The sequence below is a fragment of the Vombatus ursinus genome, unplaced genomic scaffold, assembly GCF_900497805.2.
Source record: "Vombatus ursinus unplaced genomic scaffold, bare-nosed wombat genome assembly UNPS02014814.1, whole genome shotgun sequence".
Classification (NCBI taxonomy): Eukaryota; Metazoa; Chordata; class Mammalia; order Diprotodontia; family Vombatidae; genus Vombatus; species Vombatus ursinus.
The window spans coordinates 16,141,538-16,167,402 of NW_020954592.1; the positions used below are offsets into that span (position 1 = coordinate 16,141,538).

Consider the following 25,865-nt stretch of genomic DNA (forward strand, 5'->3'; position numbering starts at 1 on the left):
AACCTTACAATCACTACATTCTGTGCCTACAGAATTTTTAAACTAATTTATGGAAATTTATTTCACCTGGAGTACACAGAATTTTCTGGACAAGGATAGTCTTACTGAAGATCATCATCATTTCAATTTTCACTTTCACACAGCTTTTTTCCTCTTCTTGTTTTATAAAAATAAATATATTCGATTAATAAATTTGTTTATATTATTATTATATCTGTTCTTACTAAATATACATATATATTTGAAGGAAGGTAAATATGGAAATTATATTACCTCTAAATGTATCCAGGTTTGTGTAAATGCATTAAGCAGCCTGCATCTAGTCTACAAGAGATGCCTGAACATGCAAGTGACAGCAAGAATATGCACCTAAGTTTTAGACTGATGCTGAGCTATTTTAGACACACACACATACACACACACACACACACTTAACAATTGATTGATCACCCTGGTTTGCTTTTGTTTTAAGATTATTTTAAGGACTATTTGCAAAAACCATCTTTTTTTAGCTGTATTGCCTTGGTAAAGAAAGGGAAATTAAGCTGTGGTTGGCTAAACCAGGAGATAAATCAATAAAAGAAATTCCAGTTGAGGAATCTAGTCTAATAGTGTAATCAACAAAGTCTTAAAATGAAAAAGAGTGTTTATGACTTATCAAAGAAACTGGGGGCTGTTTCTAGTGAGAGTATTTTCCCTAGAAATTGCAGTTTAAGGAGAAAGTTAGGAGATGAGGGTACTAACCTCCCTAAGATAAAATAAAACTAATTTGTAGAAATCATCATCTTTTTTTTTTTTTATTCATCATCTCTGTTTTTTATTCCGGGAGTGCTTCCTTATTCATCCCTCTTAGGGAGGTTAACTTTTTGGTGTCATCTACTTTCTTCATTCTGGTCACAAGCAGTTACTTTTCTAGTTTCACAGGAAAGAATATTTTGAGCCTTGAATTAGCCTAATGAATGGAATTATCTTGGCAAGATGACTGAGCTTTAAGTCACTTAGAAATGTATTGCATAAGCTTTTTTGGGTGCCTGTTCAAAAGTAATCAGAATATGACAAGGATACCACAATCTAGCCATTGTCTCTTCATTACTATCCCTCCCAAAGTGCACAGGTTGACATTCAGTTTGCATATGATCATGTGGATAAATCTGGACATGCTCCCTTAGAGGCAGAAAAGCATATTTGTATCATGTAAGGTTTTGAAAACATGGCTAACCACGATCGTGTAACCTTTTTTTTTGAATAAATGATAAAAACTCAAAATCTTGCCATGTTAATTACTGACAATCAACTTGGTATGGTTATCTATTTTCATGTACCTCAGTATTAGTATAAAATAATTCTAAATTTTAAGAATGTCATTTATATCTCATTCAAAGTGTTTAAACAAAGAATAATTACTTCCTTTGCTCCTCTGATAATGATATTTTTTCCAAACAAACTTCTAAAGGTAAACCCAAGGCAATATTTTAATTATATCTTCCACTATGCATCTCTCTTTCTCAACCTACATGGAAGCTATTAGTGTCATATGCTCAGAGCTTTTCCAGGGATGATTTTCATGATGTACTTATTAAAAATCAAAGGGAAAATGACACTAACAAACTACAACAAACAGTAAATGATATAGCAATATTGGATGTTGATTAAAAAAAGAAAGCTAAACTCAGGGCCTTGGAGGATTTAGAAGCACTTTTTTTCTCTTTCCCCCTCTCCCCAAATAACTACAAAAAATGAGAATTTACTATATAAATTATTGGTCACTTATGCAAAGCATCTGAGAATGATCAGGTATTAGTTACTAGCAATTAAACTATTACAAATATAGTATCACCCATAGTTAAATTTAGCTAACTATAAAATAAATATTTATGTCAAATTGGAAACTACATGATCACAAAACACAAAAAGAAGTCAATTGCTTTTTTTCAATCTACCAGTGAACTCTAATTACATCAATTATGAAGCTATACCTGGACAAATGGTCTATTGCTTTCTATGAACATTTCCCAAATACAATTATACAAAATGACCTATCCATGCTGAGTTATTGACCAGTATGTGGTGACAGTCTGCAGTGGGCCAGTGTATTAGCAAGTAATTGAAGGAAGAACTATGCAATATGATTAAAGATCCAAGTTGGAAACATAACCATAAAATGTGTTCATAGTCTGAACATAAGATTGTAGTTCGTGAGGTCAGGGGAATCAGAAGGGAGAAAGGAGACAGAATATCTTCCATTTTAGAAATGCTGAGGCACAACACACAGTTGTTTCTATAATACTTTCATACATGAAATCCCTTCTCCTGTATGTGCATCATGTGTAAACGTAAAGTCTGTATGCTGCTCACTATTCGTCTCTGGTGTCCAATGAGTATGACCCCAATTCTTCTAATATCACTGTGAGAAAAAGAAAAAAAATTGGGCCTTAGGTGCACAAGAGGATTGATTCATTTACTGATCAAAGACAATAACTAATAAAAACAAAATGGAAACTCTCTAACAATAAAAGCCAACAAACAAACAAATTTTAGTGGCAAGAGCATAGCTCAGAATATTCAAACTCAGGCACTTACACATTTATAAAAGCTATTTTTAGAAATGGAGTTCAGATATTTCGAGGAGTACTTCATTTCTGGTTAAGAGCTCATAATTTTTATATTTAAGTTGTGGTTCAGAAATACAAATTTCTTTTCTCACACACCTTCTTTTTAGCCAGTTATTCAATGTCCAGATCTGTCTTTCTCTTCTGAAGTCCTATCCTCTCACTGGTAGCAGTAATAACATCCCTATTTGTATTCTTCTTAAAATCTTTAGTTTCTTGCCCAGGAATTCCTAACCCTTAACTATGACTTCTAGATACTTTTCTTGTGGAATGATTGGAACCCACATGAATCACCAGAAAAATAGATAGTGCTCAACACATTTGATAAACTCTTCATTACATCTTGGGATTCATATTCCAAGAAGACAGCAGATGTCTCTGTTGTTCATATCAAGTCTACAAATGACTGTCTCACATATACCTCAAGAAGAAATACTTAATTGCCACAACTAGCATAATGTGTATGTGTGTATGCCATTACTTCTAACCTTCAGTGGATGATAGATCATCTGATAATAGCTGCAGGTCCACATCATTCTTTGAGTCCAAGAAACTATTTCCTTGAGATATTGTCTAGCTCTGACCTCTCTAAAGGAAGTTTCCTACTTGTTAAATAGTTCCAAATATTCAGTAGTCTTTTTCCTTCTTTTCCTTCTGTGTCACATTCTTCCACCTTTCATACTCCTGATATAGATGAGAATTCCTTCTGTCTCTTCATACCCTTTGCCTTGTTGATATCTTCCTTGAAGCCCTGATTTCATTCTTTCAAGGAACACTTCATTCTCCCTAACTCTCTGACTGATTTCCCTGGAGAGTAGAAATGCTTTCTTAAAGCCATTTCACTTTCTCCTCTAGGATGGAGACCAATTTGCACTTCATGCAAGCATAGGTAGTAGCTGGTACTGGCAGAAACACAAACACAGCACATTCTCTGCAGGACACTGCATTATTTGTTTTGTTCTTCATATTTACTTGGAACAAGAACAATTAACTATTATGATGCTGGACTAAATATATATTGAAATAATTACTATACTTTAAAAAAAGGCAAATGAAAGTAGAGACAATGAAAAATAATTTATGAGTATGATAAATTGTCATTTAATGAGATTATACTTTGTGTGTATGTATACATATATGTATACATACACACATGTATACCAATATGATGATGTTGATAATTGATTATTTTGTATGACTAATAATTGATCCAAATGACTCTATTGGTATAATTTCTGTAAGGTTTGAATAACATTTATGTTTTTCAGAAAGAAGCTATTATGCCAATTATTTTAAATAACCCCTAAAATGAAATGGTCATGAATAATGACAGTCCAGGGAAGAGTGCAATCTTGGGGAACTTTACACTCATTCACATATTCAAAATTTTATGGAATAGCTAATTTATACTCAGAGGGTTGTCAGAGGAGGGGAGAGAGACTTGCAAATGTCATCTTAGCCATTGGCATGGTAATTATAGCCATGGTGAACTAGATATAACATGCAACTGTATAGATCTATAGCAATGCAAATAAATATAGTAGCAAGAATAGTACCACTTACTCAATGCTCATTCTTGAAATCAAATCCAAAGTCGTAAACCCTGCTGCCATAAAATTATTCTTATATTGGCCCATTTTAATTGAATCTAGCCAATCGCTGACTGAAACAATCAAAGGATATTCTGGGACGTCACCAGGTGAATCTGGCATTCTGTAAAACAAAAAAAACAAGCAAACAAAGAAGCAAATCATTTGAGTCAGGTGAAGCAAGCTTTGCTTTGTTTCTCTGCTTTTTTTTATACCACTGAATTTAATGTTTACATCTTTTTCTTTAAAGGAAATTTGAATTCAGAAATGAAGTCAGAGATGCTGTACTTGAGCACTGGTACTGCCACTTGTTATCTGTGCAAACCTGAGTATATCATTTCCTATCTCTGAGCCTCAGTTTCCTCATCTGATAAGTAGGGTTGATAATACTTGCCTAATTCAAAGAGTTTCTGTGAGAATCAAATAATATAAAGTGCTATGTAAATGTGAATTTTCATGATTATTAATAAAAATCTTTCTATTTAGTCCTTTTTTTTTCTCAAATTACCCTAGTTTTCTTGGGCCCAAAATAAATTTGTTTTAAAATTTTTTTGTGTTTGCTTCTACTGTTGTTGCCAACCTACCTTCCATTGTGTAACAATATACCCTGAAAAAACTCACATTCCATAAACACTTATCCTCATCATTTCAAACTACATTTGTAAACTTAGTTAAGTCTGTTCTGCCCAATAGAAATTTAACTAGTCATAAGCTTGTTGTAAAATTCTCTACTATGCTGTTTTGTACTCCTTTTCTTTGCTATATTCTTTATTCCCTTTCCAAATCAATATTTATCTTCTTTTTGATGCTAATTCTGCTAGATAAATACCATCTTAATTTTCTCAGCTACTCAACAAGTATGTATTGAACATTTATTGACATCATCTTCCATCCTCTCCTCCTTTACTCTAATCTTGAATGAAGAAATTACTCTTCTTACCAAGTCAAATTTTTTATGTGTACTCTTGTGCTCTTTATCCCTTGCCTCCTATCTTTTCTCAGAGATTGTCTCCATAAATAATGACCTCTCTGAGCTTCAATCTCTCCCTATTCACTAGTTCTTTTCCTAAGTTCTACAAATATTCTTGAGTCCCTCCATCCTTAAAAATGTTCACTAAATCTTACCATCCATTCCAGCTTTCATTCTACATTTCTCCTGTCTTTAAAAAGTCATTAAGGTTGTTTCTGTACTAAGGTAATGAAAAATAACTGCCAAGTGTGATTTACCAGCAGAACTCTGACTTTATGAGATTATACTGTATACATATGATATTGATCACTAAGAATTTATTAGAGCATATTAGTTTGTATAATAGTTTACAGATAAAAGAACCATATTGGTGTAATTTCTAGATGGTTTGAAACATTTTTCAGAGAGCAGCTAGTGGTGAAGAAAGCTATCTATACTTGTTGCCTTCATTTCCCTTCCTCTCATTTACTTCTCAGCTCTGGCTCCTAATCTCATCAGCCATCTTAAAGTACTGTCTTCAAAGTTACAAGTGATCTCTTAATTGTTATATATGATGAACTTTTTCTTAATCCTTATCCTTCTTGATCCTTCTGAAATATTTGATGCTGTTAACCACACTTTTTCCCTTGGATTCTTTTTTCTTTTTGGTTTTTCATTACACTGTTCTCTTTTGATTTTTACTCCACAGTTCCCTGTGCTTGTTCATCATTTGTATCATGCCCCCTAATTATGAGTGTACCCCAAGGGGACTCTTTTCTTGTCTCTCTACACTATCTTACTGGGTGACTTCATTTTCCAAGGTTTAATTATCCTCTCCATGCAGATGATTCTCATTCTCTCTCTCTCTCTCGTCAGTCATTTTGGACACTTTAAACTGGATGTTCTAAAACATTTCAAACTCAACATGTCCATGCTACTATGAAAACACATATATGGTAATAAGTATGTTATTGACATATCAAGTGGAATAATACAACATAAGTACATACACACACACACATATATTTTCAATGTAGATCTAAGAATTGTCCTAATCTGTTATGTCAATAACAGTCATTGTAAAAAGTGTTTTAAGAAAATCTGTATTTCAGGGTAAACAAAAACTTTCCCTTTAGGAATACTTTACCTCTTGAGTAGCAGTTTCCAACTGAGCAAGGTAGATTAGTCAATTAACTTATTCAACTGGCTCGAATGCCTACTCTGTACAAGGTTTTGTTAGGTGTTGTAGGGAATCAAAAAAATTATACATAGTCACTGCCTTCAAAGAGTATACAATCTAGTACAGATTTCTCTTTCCCTTTGGGTTTAAAAAAGTGACGAAGTTAAAAAAAATGTAGAAGGACTAGACCAAATGGAAATCAGAGAACTAGAGCAGTGTCCATTTCTCTCCTCTAATAAATGAGAGTCTGCCACTGCTCAAATACCAGGAGCCTTCTTGGCTGATGTAATCACTCAATGTGGAGAATGTGAGGGAGCTTGCTTCTGGGAGAATCATGATGACATTTAAGGGAAGTGTCTTGGATAGACTGTGCTGTAACATGTGTAGAAATTCTATGACTGGTTTTTATTAACTACACATGGGTGAAAGAGGTTCTTTGATTAACTTAGGAGGCATTCACAAAGGTCTGTCGGTGTAAGCAACCTCCTCTTTTGCCTCAGTCATTCTTGGGGGAACTTGTTGACTCTTTTGCTCATGGTGTTTGGTGAGAGACCATCTTGTAAGGGAAAAGACCTAAGATCCTTCTCCCTCTCTGAGACTCTGTGGCATCATGTGGGCCTGGATCTTTGGCCTCTGTGTTTATCTTTTTCTGCTTTAGGTGAAGAGAGTAGTTCCTTCATGACCTTGTGAGTTCAAAAAGACTGGAGAGACCCTCAGCATTCAAAGTTCAAGAGTTCACAGGTTTTATAGCCAGCACAGACTAGATGCCCCAAGGAACAAGGAGAGACTTTTAGGAATGACCTTCTGAGCTAAGCTCAGGGAAACTCATTCAGAAGGACTCATTCAGCAGTGATGTCTCATTTGGATTTGAATTTGCTGGGATCAATGTTCTATAGTAACTGAACCATTTAGAACCTACTCCTCCAAAGAGTGGTATAGGAGGAGATAAATACAGGGGAGAGTATGCCTCTGGATGTGTTGCAAGAAATGTTTTGTCTTCAAAGTAAATATCCCTTTGTAAAAGTTAATCAATGTTAAGTGGTTAAATGGAATTGAGGTGTTAGTTGCAGGGCCCTAAGAGTGAGAGAAATGCAATAGGCCTCAAGCTAATGGAAGTAGAGAAGAGATACCCCAACCCCTAAGGGTTGCTCCCTGGAACACTGAGAAGAGAGATGTAGCCTAGCTTGACTCTGGAAGAGAGAGCCAGAACACATTTACTACATTTATATCTAGCATTACTATTTCTGCTTTACTTTCAAAATATATTACCTAACAAGCTATAGTATTAATAATTATATCACACAAAATAACAGATTCTTCTACTGCAAACTAGACAGATTAGATGGCATGTATGGAATAATACATAGGACATATATTATCTCATGGTTTCCTGATTCTTAGAACAACTGCTGATGTCCACTTTTTTTCTGACTCACTGAATTACTGCATTATTTCCGAACAGAGGCTGATGATCCTTTACCTAGCATGTTGCTATATAATTCTATTTGGTTGTAGTATATTTCATCTTAGTTACTCTCAGAGTGACTCCACACTTGACACGAAATACAGATTAATCTTGCACAAAAAAGGGTTCACACAGTATGTCCAGAAAGCCACTTGGATTATAGAAACTCTGCTGTTATATGGTCAGCTCCTCTACTTTACTGGCTAACATCAAAATAGCATTATACTTCTTGTCTATGAATGAAAATAAAACTCTATCTGTCAGAAAATAGCAATAAATGTCACAATCTAGAAAAAAATAGTGGCTTTCATTCTTTCCCTATCCTTTCCCAGGGAGTTTGGTAAAGTTAGATAATAAGGTTAAGAAAATCCTATTCTGTGGTTTCCTCTGCAAACATTTGTACTTTTGCATCAATCAGTAAACATTTTTTAGTGTCAGACACTATGCTAAATCTGCAGTGATATAGCCAAGCAACTTCTCTCTTTAGAAATAATGATGGAATACCTCTGGAAATTACACAATTTATTATAATTGTTTGTCAAGTGACATGCAATTTGCCAATTTGTTGCTTTTAGTACAGAAAGATCACTAAAGAATATATTGCATACTATCCAACTGACCTCTTTCCCTGGAAAAGGAGCCACGAGTTCCCAGAATGTTTCAACACAATTTATTTTTTTTCCACATAGTTGTATATTACTACACCTCTAGTAAACTAGTTACTTTTTAGCCTTTATTCTGCTTCATTGACAGTAGATTTAATAAGGTCAGGGTCTTCTCATTGTTCAGAGCAACCATGTAATAACTCATCTGTGCTTTATTTTCTAAGTAGGTAGGAAATGCCAGTGGCTAGGACCTGATATCATCACCTACAGATGAATCCTTTGGAATATTATCTAGCAAATAATAAATGTCCTCTCTTATCAATCATGCAGGATGATAAATCCAGTCTGCCATTTACTGAACATGTAGATATCTCTGTTATTTGGACAGTGTCAGCCATCCACCAGTGAAAGGTACCTTTATAAAAAACACCTACAGCACAAAAATGTTCATGATGCAGAATGGTGGACAACTTGAATATCTGCTGTTTTCTATCAAAAACAAAGAGGGGTTGGAATATTAAAAAAATCTTGCCAGTATTGAATTGTTAGATTTAGAATACCTATAGAACTGGGATAAGCATTCTAAAGTTAAATGAACAATAAACATATACCCCTATTTTTGACAGGGTATGAACAAGCAAAGCTTACTTAGCCAAGAGGCTCTTAGCTTAATGGATATTTGTACTCAAAGGAGTAACATTTTTGACACTAAGAGGTTTTTTTTAGATATCTTGTCAATAGGCTTTTAAAACTGTCATGAATAAGAGGGAAAGTTTCCATTTTTATGTGTTTTCTACAGCTCATTGTTCTACATATAATATAATCTAATATTATATATTGTCATATAATTATAAATTCTAGAAGGAACCTTAAAATGTTAAAAAAAAAGTTGCATATATTCAGAGGCAGAACCTATCTAAATACCTAGCTATTAGTTCTTTTAGGGGATACCCTTTTAAATGAAAACAAAACAAAAATAACCTCAACATAATATAATAACACCCATCATGATATAGACATGGTGCTAGATTGTAAATTCCTTGATGACAGGGATCATGGCTCATATTTTTTATCCTGCAGTGCTGGTACGTAGAAAACTGCTGTGATAACCAGCACTCAGGGGCTTAGGATGTATTTACTGATATTGATTTGAACATAAAGTCCTCTTTAGTAAAGCCATTTTCATGTTCTAGTAACAGTCCAAGGTAACAGGGCTTCGTTTATCTATTTTCAGTGCATTCTCTTAAATGGTAAATTTGTTGAATAGTTCATAGGTCCCCATTTATGACATAGGCAATCTATTTAATGAAATGCTTATTTAGCTTTAACGTCATATATTTCTTGCTGTAACTCAGTTTCCTTAGTTTATGTCTGGATTTTTGTAGGATGTAAAGTGGAGATCTGGAAAAAATAGTGTAAGAGAGAGACAGCTTATTCAGAAGGAGCACTGACGTTAGGGGGAGGCAGCAGAACCCGGGAAAGGTCTGGGAGTATCATGTAAAGGTGTAGCAGAGGGATAAAAACAATTGTGACAACATTTCTCCTCCTCCATGCCATAACATTTAATAATTTCTTATGTCATGACCCAGATTCTGCACTCTCTAAATCACCAAGTAATCCACAAAAAAACTCCTTAATGCACAGGCTCCCACTCAGGCTGGCCAGAATCTGTTGTTATTTATAAAAAATGATTTGAGTACTAGAAACAAAAATATTCGTTTTATGTGGACAAACAAAAAGGAAACAATACTCCTTGTAAATTGGCAATAATAGGTACCTTATTTAAACGCAATTTGAATTCAAATTTAGGAAAGCAGATTTCAAAAAGTTCTGAGAAATGACAGTTATGCTTCCATGGACAGAGACTCTAGAAAGGCAGTAGCAGTGTAGGGTGATCTCCAATGAATTCTGATTTTAAAAGAGCACTGGGGGATATGAAAGAAAAAGCATGTAATCTGCAAGAAACACAAAAGGGAAGTATACATGACCTGAAAGGTCATGATTAAGTCAGAATGGCTACAGTCCAGACCTAGTTAAAGCTTCTGAAAAATACTAAGAACAACAGAAAAGGCTTTCTTTAGTTAGTTTCAGGGTAATAAGAACCAAGGATTCTACTGATGGCAAAAATGCAGTCAGAAAGAAGGCAAACTTCAAATCCTATTTTGTTTCAGCCTCTTCTATCAAGCAGAATGAAAGGCAAAATAGAAAAGATAAAACAAACATGATTAAGAAAGAATTAAAGACCGAGATACATAAGACAGTACTGCCATGAAGAGCTTGGCTCCCTATATTTGAATCCTGCCAGGCTTCACAGATGACATTAGCCCATACCTGCCAACAGTTATTCTCATAGCTTTGGAACAATTCCAGACCCTAAGCAGGGGAATGGTAAGGACCCATGGAGTCGTAGCTTAGGTGCCTCATTGTTAATCCTGTCCTGTTGCTGGTTCCATTCTGATCTTGTACTGGTACGAGTACTAGTACTTCTATACTAGCCTAAGAGAAGGCAGGAGTCTAATGAGCTGGTTTAGTGGGGGTATACCTACATCTGTTCATGGGTTCCTGTGAGTCCTTCCCTCTTCAATCCAGCATTTTCTGCTGCATTGAAATAAAGGCTGTCCAATATCATATACCTGTGTTGTATATGGAGTGTCTTTGCTGGAATTTGGGACTCTCTTAGTCACATTTGAGGAAATCTAGACAAGTATTTTAGGTTCAAGGATCATGTCAAGTCCAAGTCTTATTTTGGAGTTTTCTTGGAGTACTCCTGATCAGGGTAATGAACCAAAGAGAGTGGGGTCAATCAGTCAGTTAGATTGGACCTGGTCCATATGAACCCATGGTATCTGGGGGGCCTTGGCCACAGCTTGTATCTTGAACTTTAAGTTTTAAAAACAATGTGCTTACACACGCCATCTTACTAGATTTTCACAACCCTGCTAGGCAGGAAGTAGCATGTAAGTGTCACAGTAGACAGATTACTGAACCTAGTAGTCAAAAAGACCTTTTGAATTCACATCTGACTTTGATCACTTACTAATTTTGAGTCTGGGAAAGTCACTTAAGTACTTAAGTACTAGATTTGGAGTCAGGAAAACCTAAGTTTGAATCTTGCCTCAGAACTTAGCTAGCTGTGTGGCACAGTAGATAGAGCACTGAGCCTGGAGTCACAAAATCTGACTTCAAATCTGGCCTCAGGCTCCTGCTATCTGTGTAAGCCTGGACAAGTCACTTAATTTCTTTCAGCCTCAGTTTCCTGTGTAAAATGGAGATAATAATAACACGTACCTCAGAGGGTTGTTATAAGGGTCAAATGAAATAATATTTATAAAGTGCTTAGTACTGTTCCTGGCATATAGTACATGCTTAATAAATATGTGTTCTCTCCCACTTTCCTGTTTTGAGTCCCTTCCCTTTTTGCCCCTCCCCCCCAGCGGTAAGTCCTGGGCAAATCACTTAATCTCTCTCAGCTTCAGTTTGCATATCTGTGAAATGGGGATAATAATAGTACCTTTCTCATGTGGTTGCTATGATGATCACATGAAGATATATATATATATGTATTTTATATGTATACACATGTGTGGGTATAAATTGCTTTGTAAACCTTAAAGCATTATATAAATGTTAGTTACTATTATTATTATCTAATTTATAGATGAAGAAACTGAGTCTTAGATAAAGTGATTTGCCTATGTCCATACAGCTAATAAGTCCCGGAGATGGAATTTGAGCCTGTGTCTTCCTGATTCCAAGTCCAATGCTTGATGAACTATTCCTATAGAAGTTAAAAGATTTGACCAAATTCATTGTTTGTTAATGACAGAACTGGTAAGAGAATGTTGGTTTCCTGACCCAGTTCTTTTTCCCCCATACCAACTACCTCCTTCCATTATATAACCCAGTGTAAATATTAACATTATTATAACATTTAGGAGCTTATAAGTAATGCTTACTATACCCGATATTGGATAAATCCTCAATAGAACATTATGTCTTCCACACTTTGAAAGTTGTACAGGGGTGAGCCAAGTCTTGGAATACTTAATCTTTGAAAGGGAGCTAAAGAAACTGTGGTGATTTTTACTGGTAATGGGGAATGGGTGACAATTATTTTAAAGTTAGATTTACTAAGGTCACTTTTGCAGTTCTAAGATTACTGTGATTCAAATTTTACATATTAACTTTTACTTAGTTTTTTTTTTAAATGAAAGAAAAACTGTAATTATCTATAAATTTATTACTCATTTATTTGTTACTCAAGCTTGGGAAATTTAAATCAGATACTTTCATTCCTCATTTGACAATTTCTGAATTCCATTCAGTGACCAAATTTCCTATGACTCACTAGAAAGAAGCTTTGCCTATTAAAGCACTCAACAACTATATTGGGTGTCTGATTTGAGATCAGGTCTTCAGCTATATTTCACCCTTCAGTGCCCTATTGATATATGTAATTTGCAAATATTCCTCAGCCAGGAAACAGGAAATTAAAGGACTAGGATAGTGAAGATAGTGACAGAAGCTAGTCGTTTTATATATTTTGTACATGTGGGATTCAAATTAGCCCAGAAGCAACGCCAACCTCATCAAACAGAGAAAAGAGAGACAAGATGTTGCCAAGCATGGTACTATTTCCAGAAGCTAAAGAATTTCCATATTAACGATTTGCTTAAATTAGCTAATTTAATATCTAATTCAGAATAGGCCTAATTCTACAGCCTTCACTCAGGCAGAACACCTAATTAATAATGTCATGGTAAACACTTTCTGGGAAAAGTAAAGGAATCTTCAGATGACAAAAGAAGACATTGGTCAATCAGGTGGACCAGTACTATAACTATGGGTATAACTGTTATACAGAATATAGACATGAGCAAATTTTTATTTGCATTAGTCCGTCTGTAAGCAAAGGGTACTGTAAATAGGAGAGTAAATCCAAATGACCAACTTAGGCTGTATTGGTATTCACAAAGTAAAATGCATATTCTATGTGCAAGTGATTGCCATATCACAATAATTTGGAAATGTTTAACTATAGCACTGCTTTCCATCTTCATTATTTCTATCAGGTGTCCTATCATCTCCCTAGTCTTTTAGTCTTCCAAGATCAAAATAATTTTTGATTTCTTCTTTTGCTTTCTTGATTCCTTTCTTTCCTGTTGGGCCTTTAAAGCCCTTTACAACCTGACCCCAACTTACCTTTCAACCTTATTAAACACTACTTCCCTTCATATACTGCAATCAGTCTGGCTTTCCCACTGTTCCTCATAAATGGCACTTCATTTTTCATCTCAGTGTCTTTGTATAGACATTCTCCATCCTGGAAATGCACTCATTGCTTTCCTCTGCTTTCTGCCTCCAAGAATTCCTAGTTTCCTTCAAATTTCAGCTCAAGTGCTGCTTTTGACATTTATCCTTTCCTAATTTCCCAAATGGCTTATAAACTTGTGTGTATATATATGTATTATATATATGTATGTATATATACAATACATATCAGGCAGCTAGGTGATGCAGCAGAAGATTCGAGTTCAAATCCAGCCTCAGACTAGCTGTGTGATCCTGGGCAAGTCACTTAACCTTGATTGCTTTAGTTTCCTCGTCTGTAAAATGAGTTGGAGAAGGAAATGGCAAATAACTCCAGTATCTTTACCAAGAAAACTTCAAATGGGGTCAAGAAGAGTTGGACATGACTGAAAAAATGACTGAACAACAATATACATACATATGTATGTATATATGTATACATGTTCTTTTCCCTAATCTATTCAAGAAGAATAAATACTTCTTGAAATATTTCAAGGAGAACCTGAAGAGCTTTCATTGAAGAGCTATTTTAATTTTGCACCTAATAAATGCTTGTTGATGAATTCCTTTACTCCTTTCTCATACAAAATGAGTCATGTGTCCTTCCTGTTACAGTGGCTTCAAGGGGGTCCTAATTGGACAAGGACTGAGGTTGGGGGCTTGGGAAAGAACTGGCTCAAGTCATAGAATCTCAGAATTGAAAGAGATCTCAAGGATTCTGTAGTCTAACATATTCCCAGAATGGTCTCCTAGCCTTTGTTTAAAGACTGATAGTGAGGGGACATCTACTATTTGCCAAAGGATCCCAATTCAGTGTTTGGATTAGCTATACAGTAACTGGGGGAAGTGCTTCTTTAACACTGAAAACAAATCTGCTTTTCTGTTATTTCCATCCATTACTTCTAATTCTGTCTTCTGAGGCCAAGCAGAACAAGCTGGATCCCTCTTCCACATGATGATTCTTCAGGTACTTGAAGATAGCTGTCATATTCCCTGTCTCCTATCCCACCCCAGCAGCAACTAGGTGGTACAGTGGATAGAATGCTGGAACTGGAGTCAGGAAGACCTGAGTTCAAATCTGGACTCACTAGACATTTATTAGTTATGTGACACTGGGCAAGTCACTTAACCTTTGTCTATCTCAGTTACCTCGGCAATAAACTGAGGATAATAATAGCACCTACTTCCCAGGGTTGTTGTGAGGGTCAAATGAGATAACATTTGTATGACACTTAGCACAATGCCTGGAACAAGTAGTGCATGCTTAATAAATGCTTATTCCTTCCCTCCCACCTTCTCCAAGTTAAGTATCTCTAATTCCATTAATTAATCCACAAATGACGTGATCTTGAGACACATACTAGTTGCTCTCCTCTAGAACCTTCTCCACTCATCAATGTTTTCATTAAGAGAGGGTACCCAGAATTAGTCAGTGTTTCAGATGTGATCTGATCAAGGAAGAGTACTATGAGACTTCCCTCATTTTGGATACTATACCTCTTTTAACATGTCCTAAGATTACATTACATTTTCTGCTTGTCACATTGAGCTTGAAGTCCGTAAATCAGATAAACACTATTAAGCCACATTTCCTCATCTTGTACTTGTGAGATTGATTTTTTGACCTACTTATAAAGCTATGTTTATTCCTAATATTTTGAATTTAATCTTCTAACCCATTGATCTCTTTTTGGATCTGGGTTTTCTTAACCAATGTGATAGCAAACTATCTTTTGTATCATCTGCAAATTTGATGTATGCCATCAAATATAAAATTATGTATTTATCCAGGCCATTAAGAAAAATGACTAACTGCACAGGCCAAGCACAGATACCTAGGACATGCCAGTAGAGACCTCCTTCCAGACTGAAATTGAATCATTAATGACAAGTCTCTAGGTCTGGCTGTTCAACCACTTCTGAATTCACTTAAACCATGCTATCATTTATTCTGTAGCTCTTGGTCTGACCCGTAAGGATAACATTCTTTTTTTTTTTTTTTTTGCTAAAATCTACTTTCTAGTAACTAGTAGCAAGTTCTATATATAATGTTTTCAATGAATATTTCTTGACTAAATGACTGAATTATAACAGGGGCCAGTTGCATCTGTCACTTCAAATTGTTATTAGACTTCATGGGTAGATTGTTCAGGTCAAGAAAGCTCCACCTCCACAATTTTTCCCCCAGTAAGTACTTAAATGCAATTTGGGGAAAAGAACGATTTAAGTTATGGGTTCTTTTAACCATTTTTAAATTCATGGACCTTCTTTTTTTTTTTTAATTTAGACTTCCAAAAGGAAGAAGTTTTTTTTTATTAATTTATTTTGATTTATCAATAATCACTTCCATATGCTTTTGAGTTTAAAATTTTTCTCCCCTTTCCTCCCCACCACCCTCCCCAAGACGGCACACAATCTGATATAGGCTATACATTTACATTCGTATTAAACATATTTTCATATTAGTGATGTTGTAAGTAGAAATTAAAACCAATAGGAGGAACCATCAGAAAGAGGAAACAAAACTCAACAGAAGAGAAAACAAATAACAATTCGGCTTCCATAGTTCTTTCTTTGGGTGTGGATAGCATTCTCCATCACAAGGCCTCTGGAGATGTCTTAGATCCTTGTATTGCCAGGAAGGGTTAAGTTTATCAATATTAGTCATCACACAACATGGCTGTTATTGTGTACAACATTCTCTTGGTTCTGCTTACTTCACTCAGCATCAGACCATACAAGTCTTTCCAGGTTTTTCTGAAGTCAGCCTGTTCATCATTTCTTATAGCACAATAGTATTCCACATGGACCTTCTTTTGCAGTATGGTGAAGCCTATGGACCCTTTCTCAGAATAATGTTTTGTTGTTTACATTTCTAATTAAAATTTGTGCTAAATTTAAGTTAGAGGTTAATAAAAATAAAAATGTAATCTTTTCTCATACAAGTTCACAGCCCCCTGAAATCAACCCACAGACCTCAGGTTAAGAATTCCTGGATGAAGATCACTTTCAGCTCTAAGATTATATCTCTGTGCCTCTAATTACCTGTTACCTATTGGATCAAATCCAAATTCCTTAGTCTGGTATTTAAAGCTCTCCATGCATACCTATACAACTACCTCTCACTTCCCTGACAAATACGCCTCTGTTCCAGTCATATTCACCACCATCATCACTAGTGACTGACCAACTGTCATTAACTGGCAGGTAATGCTGAGGCTTCCAAGAACAGTAGCACCCTATGCTTACCCTAGACTACTGCCCTTGCTTCTAGTCTGCCCCTCAAAGCTATCATTTAGGAAAACAACCCCTTTGGAGAAGGGGTCATCCATCCTCACCAACTATGAGCCAACCATTGGGGTTGGCAAGCCAATCTAGCTGAAGCAGCAAAGTACTCAGAAAGAGAAACATGAAATAGCTTCCAATAGTTGAGTAAAACCACTGCCACCATCTCAACCATGATTCCTAACTGCTGACCACCTGCCACCAATGGGCTGCAGCTCATGTCTTGTCAGTAGCCACAGCTAATGAAGACCCAGAAAAGAAAGTTCTTGATGCTAAAGCCCTTGGCATTTTTAAATGGGTCAATATAAGAAAGAGATATGGTTTTATCAATAAAATCAACATTAAAGATGCATTCACCATCTTTTTTTTTTGCCACAAATGGGAGTTTCCTCTTGATTTTCTAATTAGTTGAGCCCTCCTCTGTATTTTGTCTCCTACCTTGAGTGCAGGGACTGTCTTGCTTTTCTATTTGTATCCCCAATACATAACATAGTGCTTTGTACATATTAAGTGTTATTAAACACTTTTTATTCATTTATTATTTTCTGCCTCTATGATATGACATTTTGCCTTCCTGTAATGCCAATGCTCTCCTACCCAGTTGAAGACAGAAAGAATCAGTATAGTGTAATGGGAAGATCATTGGTAGATCTGTAATTAGGAATTATGGAACCTGAGGCACATTCAGTTGTGGGGGTGGCCTTGGATTTGGGGGAGGAATAGTACTTAGAGGAGAGTCTGTCCTGGTCTGTTGAAACCATACCAGGAGAAGGGATACTTATGTCAGTAACTCCTAGCTCTCCAATCCTTGGAAGGAGGCAGGGGAAGAGGTTAAGGGTCATGACAGTGGGAGAAGTTAGGTTCCAAGAAATAGAAGGTTGTGCTTTTTAGTTATAGAGAGCAGCCTATGAAAAGGCATGGAAACTGCTGATGCAATGTCATTAGAGAAAAAGTAGACCAGTTGGGCTAGAACATATAATGTATGAATGGGGAATAATGCGAAACAAATCTGTAAGTCAGACTAAAACCAGAATGTGAAGGGTTTAAATGCCAAACATAAGAGTTTGTATTTTGTTCTAGAGGCAATAGGGGGCCTTGTTTCTACTTCTTGGCTTCCTTGGCTTTTTCAAGTGCCAACCAAAATCTAATCTTCTACAGGAAGCTTTTCTTCATCCCTCTTAATCCTAATATCTTCCCTCTGTTAATTATCCCCAATCTATCCTGTATATATCTTTTTTGTATATACTTATTTGAATGTTGTCTCCCTCATTAGACTACAAGGTCCTTGAGAGCCAGGACTGACTTTTATCTCTCTTTGTATCCTGGAACATAGTAAGGACTTAATAAATTGACTAACTAATATAACATAATAGAATAGAAGGAGTTCCAGACTAGGAGTCATAAGCTCTGAGTTTAAATCTTGGCTAACTAGCTGTATGACTTTGGTCAAGTAACTTTACCTCTCTGGGTCTCAGTTTCATCAATTTTAAAATTAAAGGGTTGGACTAGATGCTCTTAAAGGCCTCTTATACTTATAAACCTATGCTACTTTGACTTCTACCTCTTTGACACTAGTAGTCAGACTATGTCTGTAAAGTACTTCTCCTTGAAAGCTTTTTGAAATGAGTGGAAAATTACAAATCAAAAAGTTTAAAGTCAAGGAATAGTATTAGAAATGTTTTATTGACAGGGAAGATATGCCATTCTGGTTAGTTTTGTGGTGTTCTGACAAAAATTTCTTAAATACTAAAATCATCCTTACAGAATTCTGATTTGAAGGCTATGTGGTAAATATTCTTTCCTCTTTGAACAGGAAAGTTTACCGGTATAAATTGAAAAGTTCTTCAAATAAGACACTATTTAGCTTATTGCCTCTTCTCTGATTTAACAGTCTTCCTTTTACTCCCTTGAGTTTTCTATATCTTTTTCCCAAAACTAAGTTAAAAAGGCACAGGGAATGATAAGCTTAAGAACCACATTTATCTTTTTTTTTCTTATTCCAGAGGTATACTAAGGGTATACAACTACCTCTCACTTCCGTGACAAATATGCCTCTGTTCCAGTCATATTCACTACCATCATCACTAATGACTGAAAATAGAAGTGTACTGCAGCAGCAGTACACGGATCTTAGTCAGGATAGAGGATCAGTCACAAACTCTTCCACTTGACCATCCAGAGATTAAACTCTGGGACTGAATAATTGCTCCCAACAGATACACACACACACACACATGTATATATGTATATACACACACATATCTATTAACTATATATAAACTTAACTTGTGTGTGTGCGTGTGTAAATCTTAATTCCCATCTTTTTTATGGCTACTATAGCATTGTGACTGATGCTTTCTAGCCTGTTATATAGACCTTTCTTCTTGGATATCCTCCATGAACATAATCCATACAAGCCACAGACTTTTGGTCTCTGGGGACCTTCAGGTGACTCTAAAAACTTTGACTTGGCTTGACTGTTAGCTTTTGTCTCCTTTTTGTTCTGTCTTTATCTCAGCCCCCTCATTAGTAACTTTAAAATCCAACTAAGATGCTTACTCCTCACATTACTGGAGGGAGGGATACAACTACCCCTTCTTCCAGAGGAAATAGTCTTATAGATAGTTATCCCTTTCACATCATGACTTTCCTCATCATGGTTTCAATATGTTATGGGTTGGCATAAGAAATTAAATGGGAATTTTTGGGAGTTTAGTGGAAGTTGCAGATAACATGCAAAGGCCAGCAGATGACACAGAAAAAGTTTAGAAACTCAGAAGTGCATAAAATATATGTACAGCATTGTGTAATATCAACCCAAATTTTACAGTAAGGTACTGCAAATACCCCATAAAAGAAAAAGAAAAGAAAAAATTCAGACTTCTTCTCTGGTATGAAGGGACGGCCAAAAAATTTTATGCAGAGTTTCCAGATCTTGGGAGCACCACATCCCTGCGATGTGGAAGGGATAACTGTACTCTGATTCTTTGCTTCTGCAGCAATCAGTATCTAGGATATTGTCATCAGATATATATCCCATTTGTTAATGGGAAATAGGGACATAGCAGGGTTACCCAGTTACCATGTGAAAAAGTCGACTTATGATTTTGGTTATATGTGCCAACCTTCTTCATTAATTAAATTAATAAAATTAAAAAGATGATTGAGAGTTGATTATTATTGAGGTTACTAGGTGGCAGAGTAAATAGAGCACTGTGCCTGGAGTCAGGAAAACCAGAGTTCAAATCCAGCCACAGACACGTCCTAGCTGTGATCTTGGGCAAAGTCATGTAACCTATTTGCCGCAGTCCCTTCAGTTATAAAATGGAGATAATAATAGCACCTTTCTCCCAAGATTGTTGCGAGGATCAAATGAGATGATATTTATAAAGTCCTTAGCCTAGTGTCTGGCACATGGTAGGTACTTAATAAATACTTATGCTCTTTCCCTTTTTGTGTCATTTAATCTTAATAATAATCATCTGATGTAGATTTTTTTGGAGGAAACTTATGACTTCACCCATATGGGGAACTCTAGGCCGAGGAAATATCTACTATTAACGTACACCAGCACCTCTCCTGCAACTTCTATTTTCAGGCAGTTGCTTGAGGGCACTGAATGATTAAGTGATTTGTTCCGGCTCACACAGCCTATTTCAGAGGAAGGAGGACTTGAATCCAGGTCTTCCTGATTCTGAGGCTGGCTCTCTATCTATTATGCTATGTTGCTTCTGGATTAAATAGGGCAGATAATATCATTCTTCCCTTTAAAGATAAGAAAAGCAAGGCACTGCAAGGTTCAGAGTCACAGAGATAATGAAAAGAACAAGGTCTAGCCCCCAGGTCTCCTAACTATCTGTAGTGAAAGAGGAGTAAGTCAATTTTCTAAATTCAACCAACTGTTTTTAAAATGGCATTTCAGTGTCATCATTTTCCTGTCTTGTCATCAGTCTTTCTGGAGAAGCTAATGGGAGCAGAGTGAGACCATTCCATCAGGGAAATACTCCTGCTCCTAGCCAAGTCACAAATTACCCCTGTTTTACCTTCCATCTCAAACAGATGGACAGGGCATGGAACAGACAGGAAAATTATAAGTGGGGCTTAGGTACACATAGATTCTACTACAAATGGTAAAGAAACCGTAGTAAATAGTGAAAAAATGTATAAATATCAAAGGTCCCTGTGGGAAAAATATCAAGAAAGCAATTCAAAAAGATTAGATATGGAGAGAAGAAAAGTCAAGTAAATGGCTTTCCTGTGTGAAAAAAAAATCCATTTTTCTTTATAGTCTTAACAATTTGCAATTTCAGCTGATAAATAAAATGTGCTTTATATATCCAAAAGGTTGGCAACTCAATGCTGATAGAGCTGAGTTTCTCTTCTCTATCTATTCTTGTCCTGGAAGTAATTACACAGTCAAGGAAAAAGAGTAACTTTTTCATCTTACACAAGTATGTCCTCCACCAGAGTATGAAGGGTACCGGGATTTCGGATTAGTTTGTCTAAGAAGCCGACAATATCAGTAAATTTCGGTCGGTGATTTCTCTCTTTCTGCCAGCAGTGGAGCATCAGTTGATGGAGAGATGCTGGGCAGCCCATTGGAGCAGGGAGTCTGTAGCCTTCCTCAATGGACAGAATTACCTAAACACAAAAATAACACATCAGTCTATTACATTTCACTTAATTCCATTCAATAATCAATTATTAAATGCCTACTATATACAAGTCATCATCTTCTTGATTTTCCCTTTACAACCACTCAGATCTGTCCCCTTCTCTATGTTTGCCAGTCTAGTTCACACTCTTACTCTTTCTTGACTGGACTATTAAAATAAACCCCTAACTACACTTCTCCCTTTCCAATCTACCTTTCTCATAGATGCCAATAAAATCATTCCAAAGCATAGGTCCGACCATGTCTTTCTCCTGCTCAAGAATCATCAGTGGCTCCTGATAACCTCTAGGACAAAATACAAACTCTTGTGTTTGGCATTTAAACCCTTCACAACCTGACTTTAGTCTAACTTACAGATTTGTTTCACGTTACTCCCTATTCATACATTCTATGTTCTAACCCAACTGGCTTATTTTTTCTCTAATGACATTGCATCAGCAGTTTCCATGCCTTTTCATAGGCTGCTCTCATAACTAAAAAAAAAAAGCACAACCTTCTCACTTCTGTCTCATAGAACCCTTAATTTCTTTCAAGGTTCAGTCAGATATCTCTTCATATGCAGTCTTTCTTGAAACCTGGGTTGTTAGTGCTTCTCTCCCTCCTCAAAAGATCAGTAAGTTATATATCTGTTTACATGTTGTATTCCCCTAGGAGCGATTTCCCTCTCTCTCTTTCTCTTCTTTCTCTTTCTCTCTCTCTCTGTCTCTTTGTCTCTCTCTCTCTCACCTTTGTATCTTTCTTCCCTAGTAGAACACCTTGCAAATGGTAGGTGCTAAATAAATGAATACAAAAGGAGTTGAAAGTACTGTATTAGGTGTAGGTGCTCAGGGCATGGAGCTCTTTACAGAAATCCTTCTTTGCCTCATTGTGCTGTTCCATGGCAGGGCTGGCAGGTTCCATGAGCTGGTAAGTCTTTGGGGTGCAGCTTTGATTGTATGGCTATTGGCTGAGGACCAGCTTTCTAAGTTCAGAGAGGCCCTTTGCCTAGTTAACTGTAATGGATTTTTTGGCCACAGGAATTCTCAAAGACTGTTTGCTAAATCTTAGTAGGGAATATGAATTAATTTAATGGAGACACTGACAGAAATTACAGCTCTTGGAACAACTGAAGTAAAGATAAGCACAGAAAAGAAGCCAATAAGAAAAAAAAACACATAGAAACTGTGTGTTTGTTGTCTGAAATAAAAAAAAATCATTTTAATGGTAAGATAAATAACAGAATCTGATGAATTCTAGAAGGGAAAGATTATAATAGTCCTAGTGCTGGAGGAGCCTTCAGAGGCCAACTAATCTACTCCCCTGATCATACAGATGGGAAAACTGGTGCTCACAGAGGTTAAATACCTTTCAAATTCACTCTAGTAATGTCAGAAGCAAGATTTGAATCCATGTCCTCCGGCCCCACAGACAGGGCTCTTCCTGTTTGCATGAAAAACCAATAGCTGCTAAAAACAGGGAAACCACCACACTTTGAACAGTAAGAATAAGGTCAAGTTTGGGAAAAAAGCTAGAAAAATCTATTCTTGTGCATTAAAGAGAAGTCCCCAAAGACTATTTTCAGTGACTCTTGCTAGTAAAGATGTCAGCACAAAGTCAATAGGCTCTGTGCAAACCACATATAAAGTCATCCAAGTGAAATTCTACCTCTCCTGAGGCACTGATTTATTTATTTTTTGTCCTTTTATAATAGAATCTATAGCAGCCTTTCCTAGTTCTCATCTCTTTTCCTTTCTATATTTTTCATCTCCTCTTCATTCATTGCTGTCTTCCCCTCATTCTGACAGTGCATGTTATTATGGTGTTCTCCCATTTTTCTTTGGGCCAGCTAAGACTTGGACTGCTGCCATCACCCTGCTTATACCTGAAAGCTCATGCTGATCTACAATCCAATCAGGGTGAGGAGAGTCCTAGAACACCAGAGAGGTAACAGGTACTAGAAATATTTTTCCTGGCTCACAAGAAATCACATGGTTTTCTCTGGAGAGTTTTCTTTGGATCTGTATTTGCTACATGGGTGTAATAATAATCCAAAATAGAGAGTCCTTTCTGAATTTCTCAAAGGAATTTCTGTATGTTGTTTTATTCTCTCCACATCCTTTATCAGAAAAGGCAAGAGAGACATAATATCCTTATCTTACAGATGAGGAAAATGAGGTACAGAGTATGTCTTCTGAAGAAAGTCACTCATTAATTATAAAGAAAAAAATACTACAGACTTGACTGAACTTTCACTGAGAAGAACCACAAAAAGCTTCTACTTCATTCTGCACTCCCTTTACATAAGCCATAGTATTGTGTACATTTAAAATTTTAACAGTGATACATTTATTTCCCATAATTTTAAATCCTTTCTTTAGTTAATACTATCAGATCTGCCCATAAAGTAATCAATCAATAAACATATATTAAGCACCTACTATGTGCAGTGCACCTGTGCTAAGTTCTAGTGATACAAAAAGAGACAAAAGGTAGTCCTTATCCTCAAGGAGCTTAAAATCAAATTAGGGAGAAAACATGTAAACAAATATACACAAACAGGCCATATATAGGAAAAATAGAGAGTAATTAACAGAGGGAAGCTATTAGAATTAAGAGGGATTGGGAAAGGTAGAAGATGGAATTTTAGTTGGGACTTACAGGAAGCTAGGGAAGCTAGGAGTCAGGGATGAGGAAGGAGAGCATTTGTTTATTTGACTAGACATTTACAAGCAGCAATAATGAAATATAATCAACAGGGTCTCTCTGTTGCTGATAGAGTGGTAGCTTTTTGGTTAACAGTAATAATATACAATGTCATGGTGACCAGCATAAGTTACCCAGACCAAGATCCCTACATTTTCTTTGTTGAATGTTCCATTTGAAAACATCATTTACTCTTTTCAGCAATTTTCTGGCCAGGCTTATAATTGGAGTGATCACAAGCTTAGGACATTTTGAAGAATAAGACACGTGTCAAAATTGTTGCAAAAGGGTAACTTTTTATAAAATGTAAGAAAAGGAAGTTATCCATTGTGAAGCATTTTCAATCAATCAATCAATCAATCAATCAATAAGCATTTGCTAAATGCCTGTTATGTGCCATCTACTGTGCTAGTTGCTAGGGATATAAAATGAAACAGTTGATGTCTTCAAAGAATTTACCTTCTATCAGGGGAGATAAAATAATGATAATAATAATAACTAGCATTCATAGAGTGCTTTAAGATTTGCAAAGTGCTTTACAAACATTATCTTAGGTATCCTCACAAGAATTCTGTTAGGTAGATGCTATTATTGTCACTATTTTACTGATGAAGAAACTGAGGCTTACAGAGGTTAAGTGACTTACCCAGAGTCACACAGCTAGTAGGTACCTGAGGCTGAATTTGAATTCAGGTCTTCCTGCCTCTAGGTCTATCTACTGCTCCTCTTAGACAATATGATAGCTGGACTTCAATATCCTTACTTGGATCCAAATTTAATGTGTTAGTACTTTGATAACTCTATGATCACATTGATGTGGACATTTTCTCCAACTGTGTATATCACAAGCCCTCATGGCTTCCCATCCTGTGTTCATCTCGTCTATCCTCTTCCATAAATTTTCAATAGGGGGTCCACTCAACATGCTGAATGACCTCCTGTATTTCTTTTGATGATATGTTGTTGTTGTTGTCCTTTGGTTTCCCCCAGTTTCACTACCTTTTTTGAGTCATATATCTCTTTGATGATATTTTTATATTGTTTCATACGACTTAAAAAAAATAAATGGCACCTTTTATTACACTGGAGGGAATTTCTGGTCCTATTCATTGACTCAAATTATGAATTATCTTGCACCTTATGGCTTTAACTAGTAGCTTGGGGGCAATGAGAGGTTAAATGACTTGACTAACGTTCCATAGGAAGCTAGATTATGTAGTGAATAAAGTGCTACACTTAGAGTCAGGAAGACCTGAGTTCTAATCCCATCTCAGAAACTTACGTGCTGTGTGACTCTGGCCAAGTCACTTAACCTCTGTCAGGCTCAGTTTCTTCATTAGTAAAATAGTGATAATAATAGCACCTACCTCTCAGGGTTGTTATGAGAATAAAATGAAATAATATTTGTAAAATGCTGTGTAAATCTTAAAGCACTATATAAATACTAGCTGTTATTGTTGGTGGTGGTCATAGTAGTATTAGTAGTAATAGTATATATGCAAGGGCGGGATACTTG

General features: G+C 36.0%; 1 protein-coding gene across 1 annotated transcript in view; it reads right to left on the bottom strand.

Annotated features, from left to right (window-relative positions):
* Nucleotides 1-2,289: 2,289 nt before the first annotated feature.
* Nucleotides 2,290-25,865, bottom strand: part of EPHA6 (EPH receptor A6) — a 1,252,883-nt gene continuing 1,229,307 nt past the window's right edge. The window contains 3 exon segments of the mRNA XM_027835345.1: nucleotides 2,290-2,404; nucleotides 4,173-4,322; nucleotides 21,440-21,633. Coding sequence (XP_027691146.1) covers nucleotides 2,290-2,404; nucleotides 4,173-4,322; nucleotides 21,440-21,633 — 459 coding nt within the window.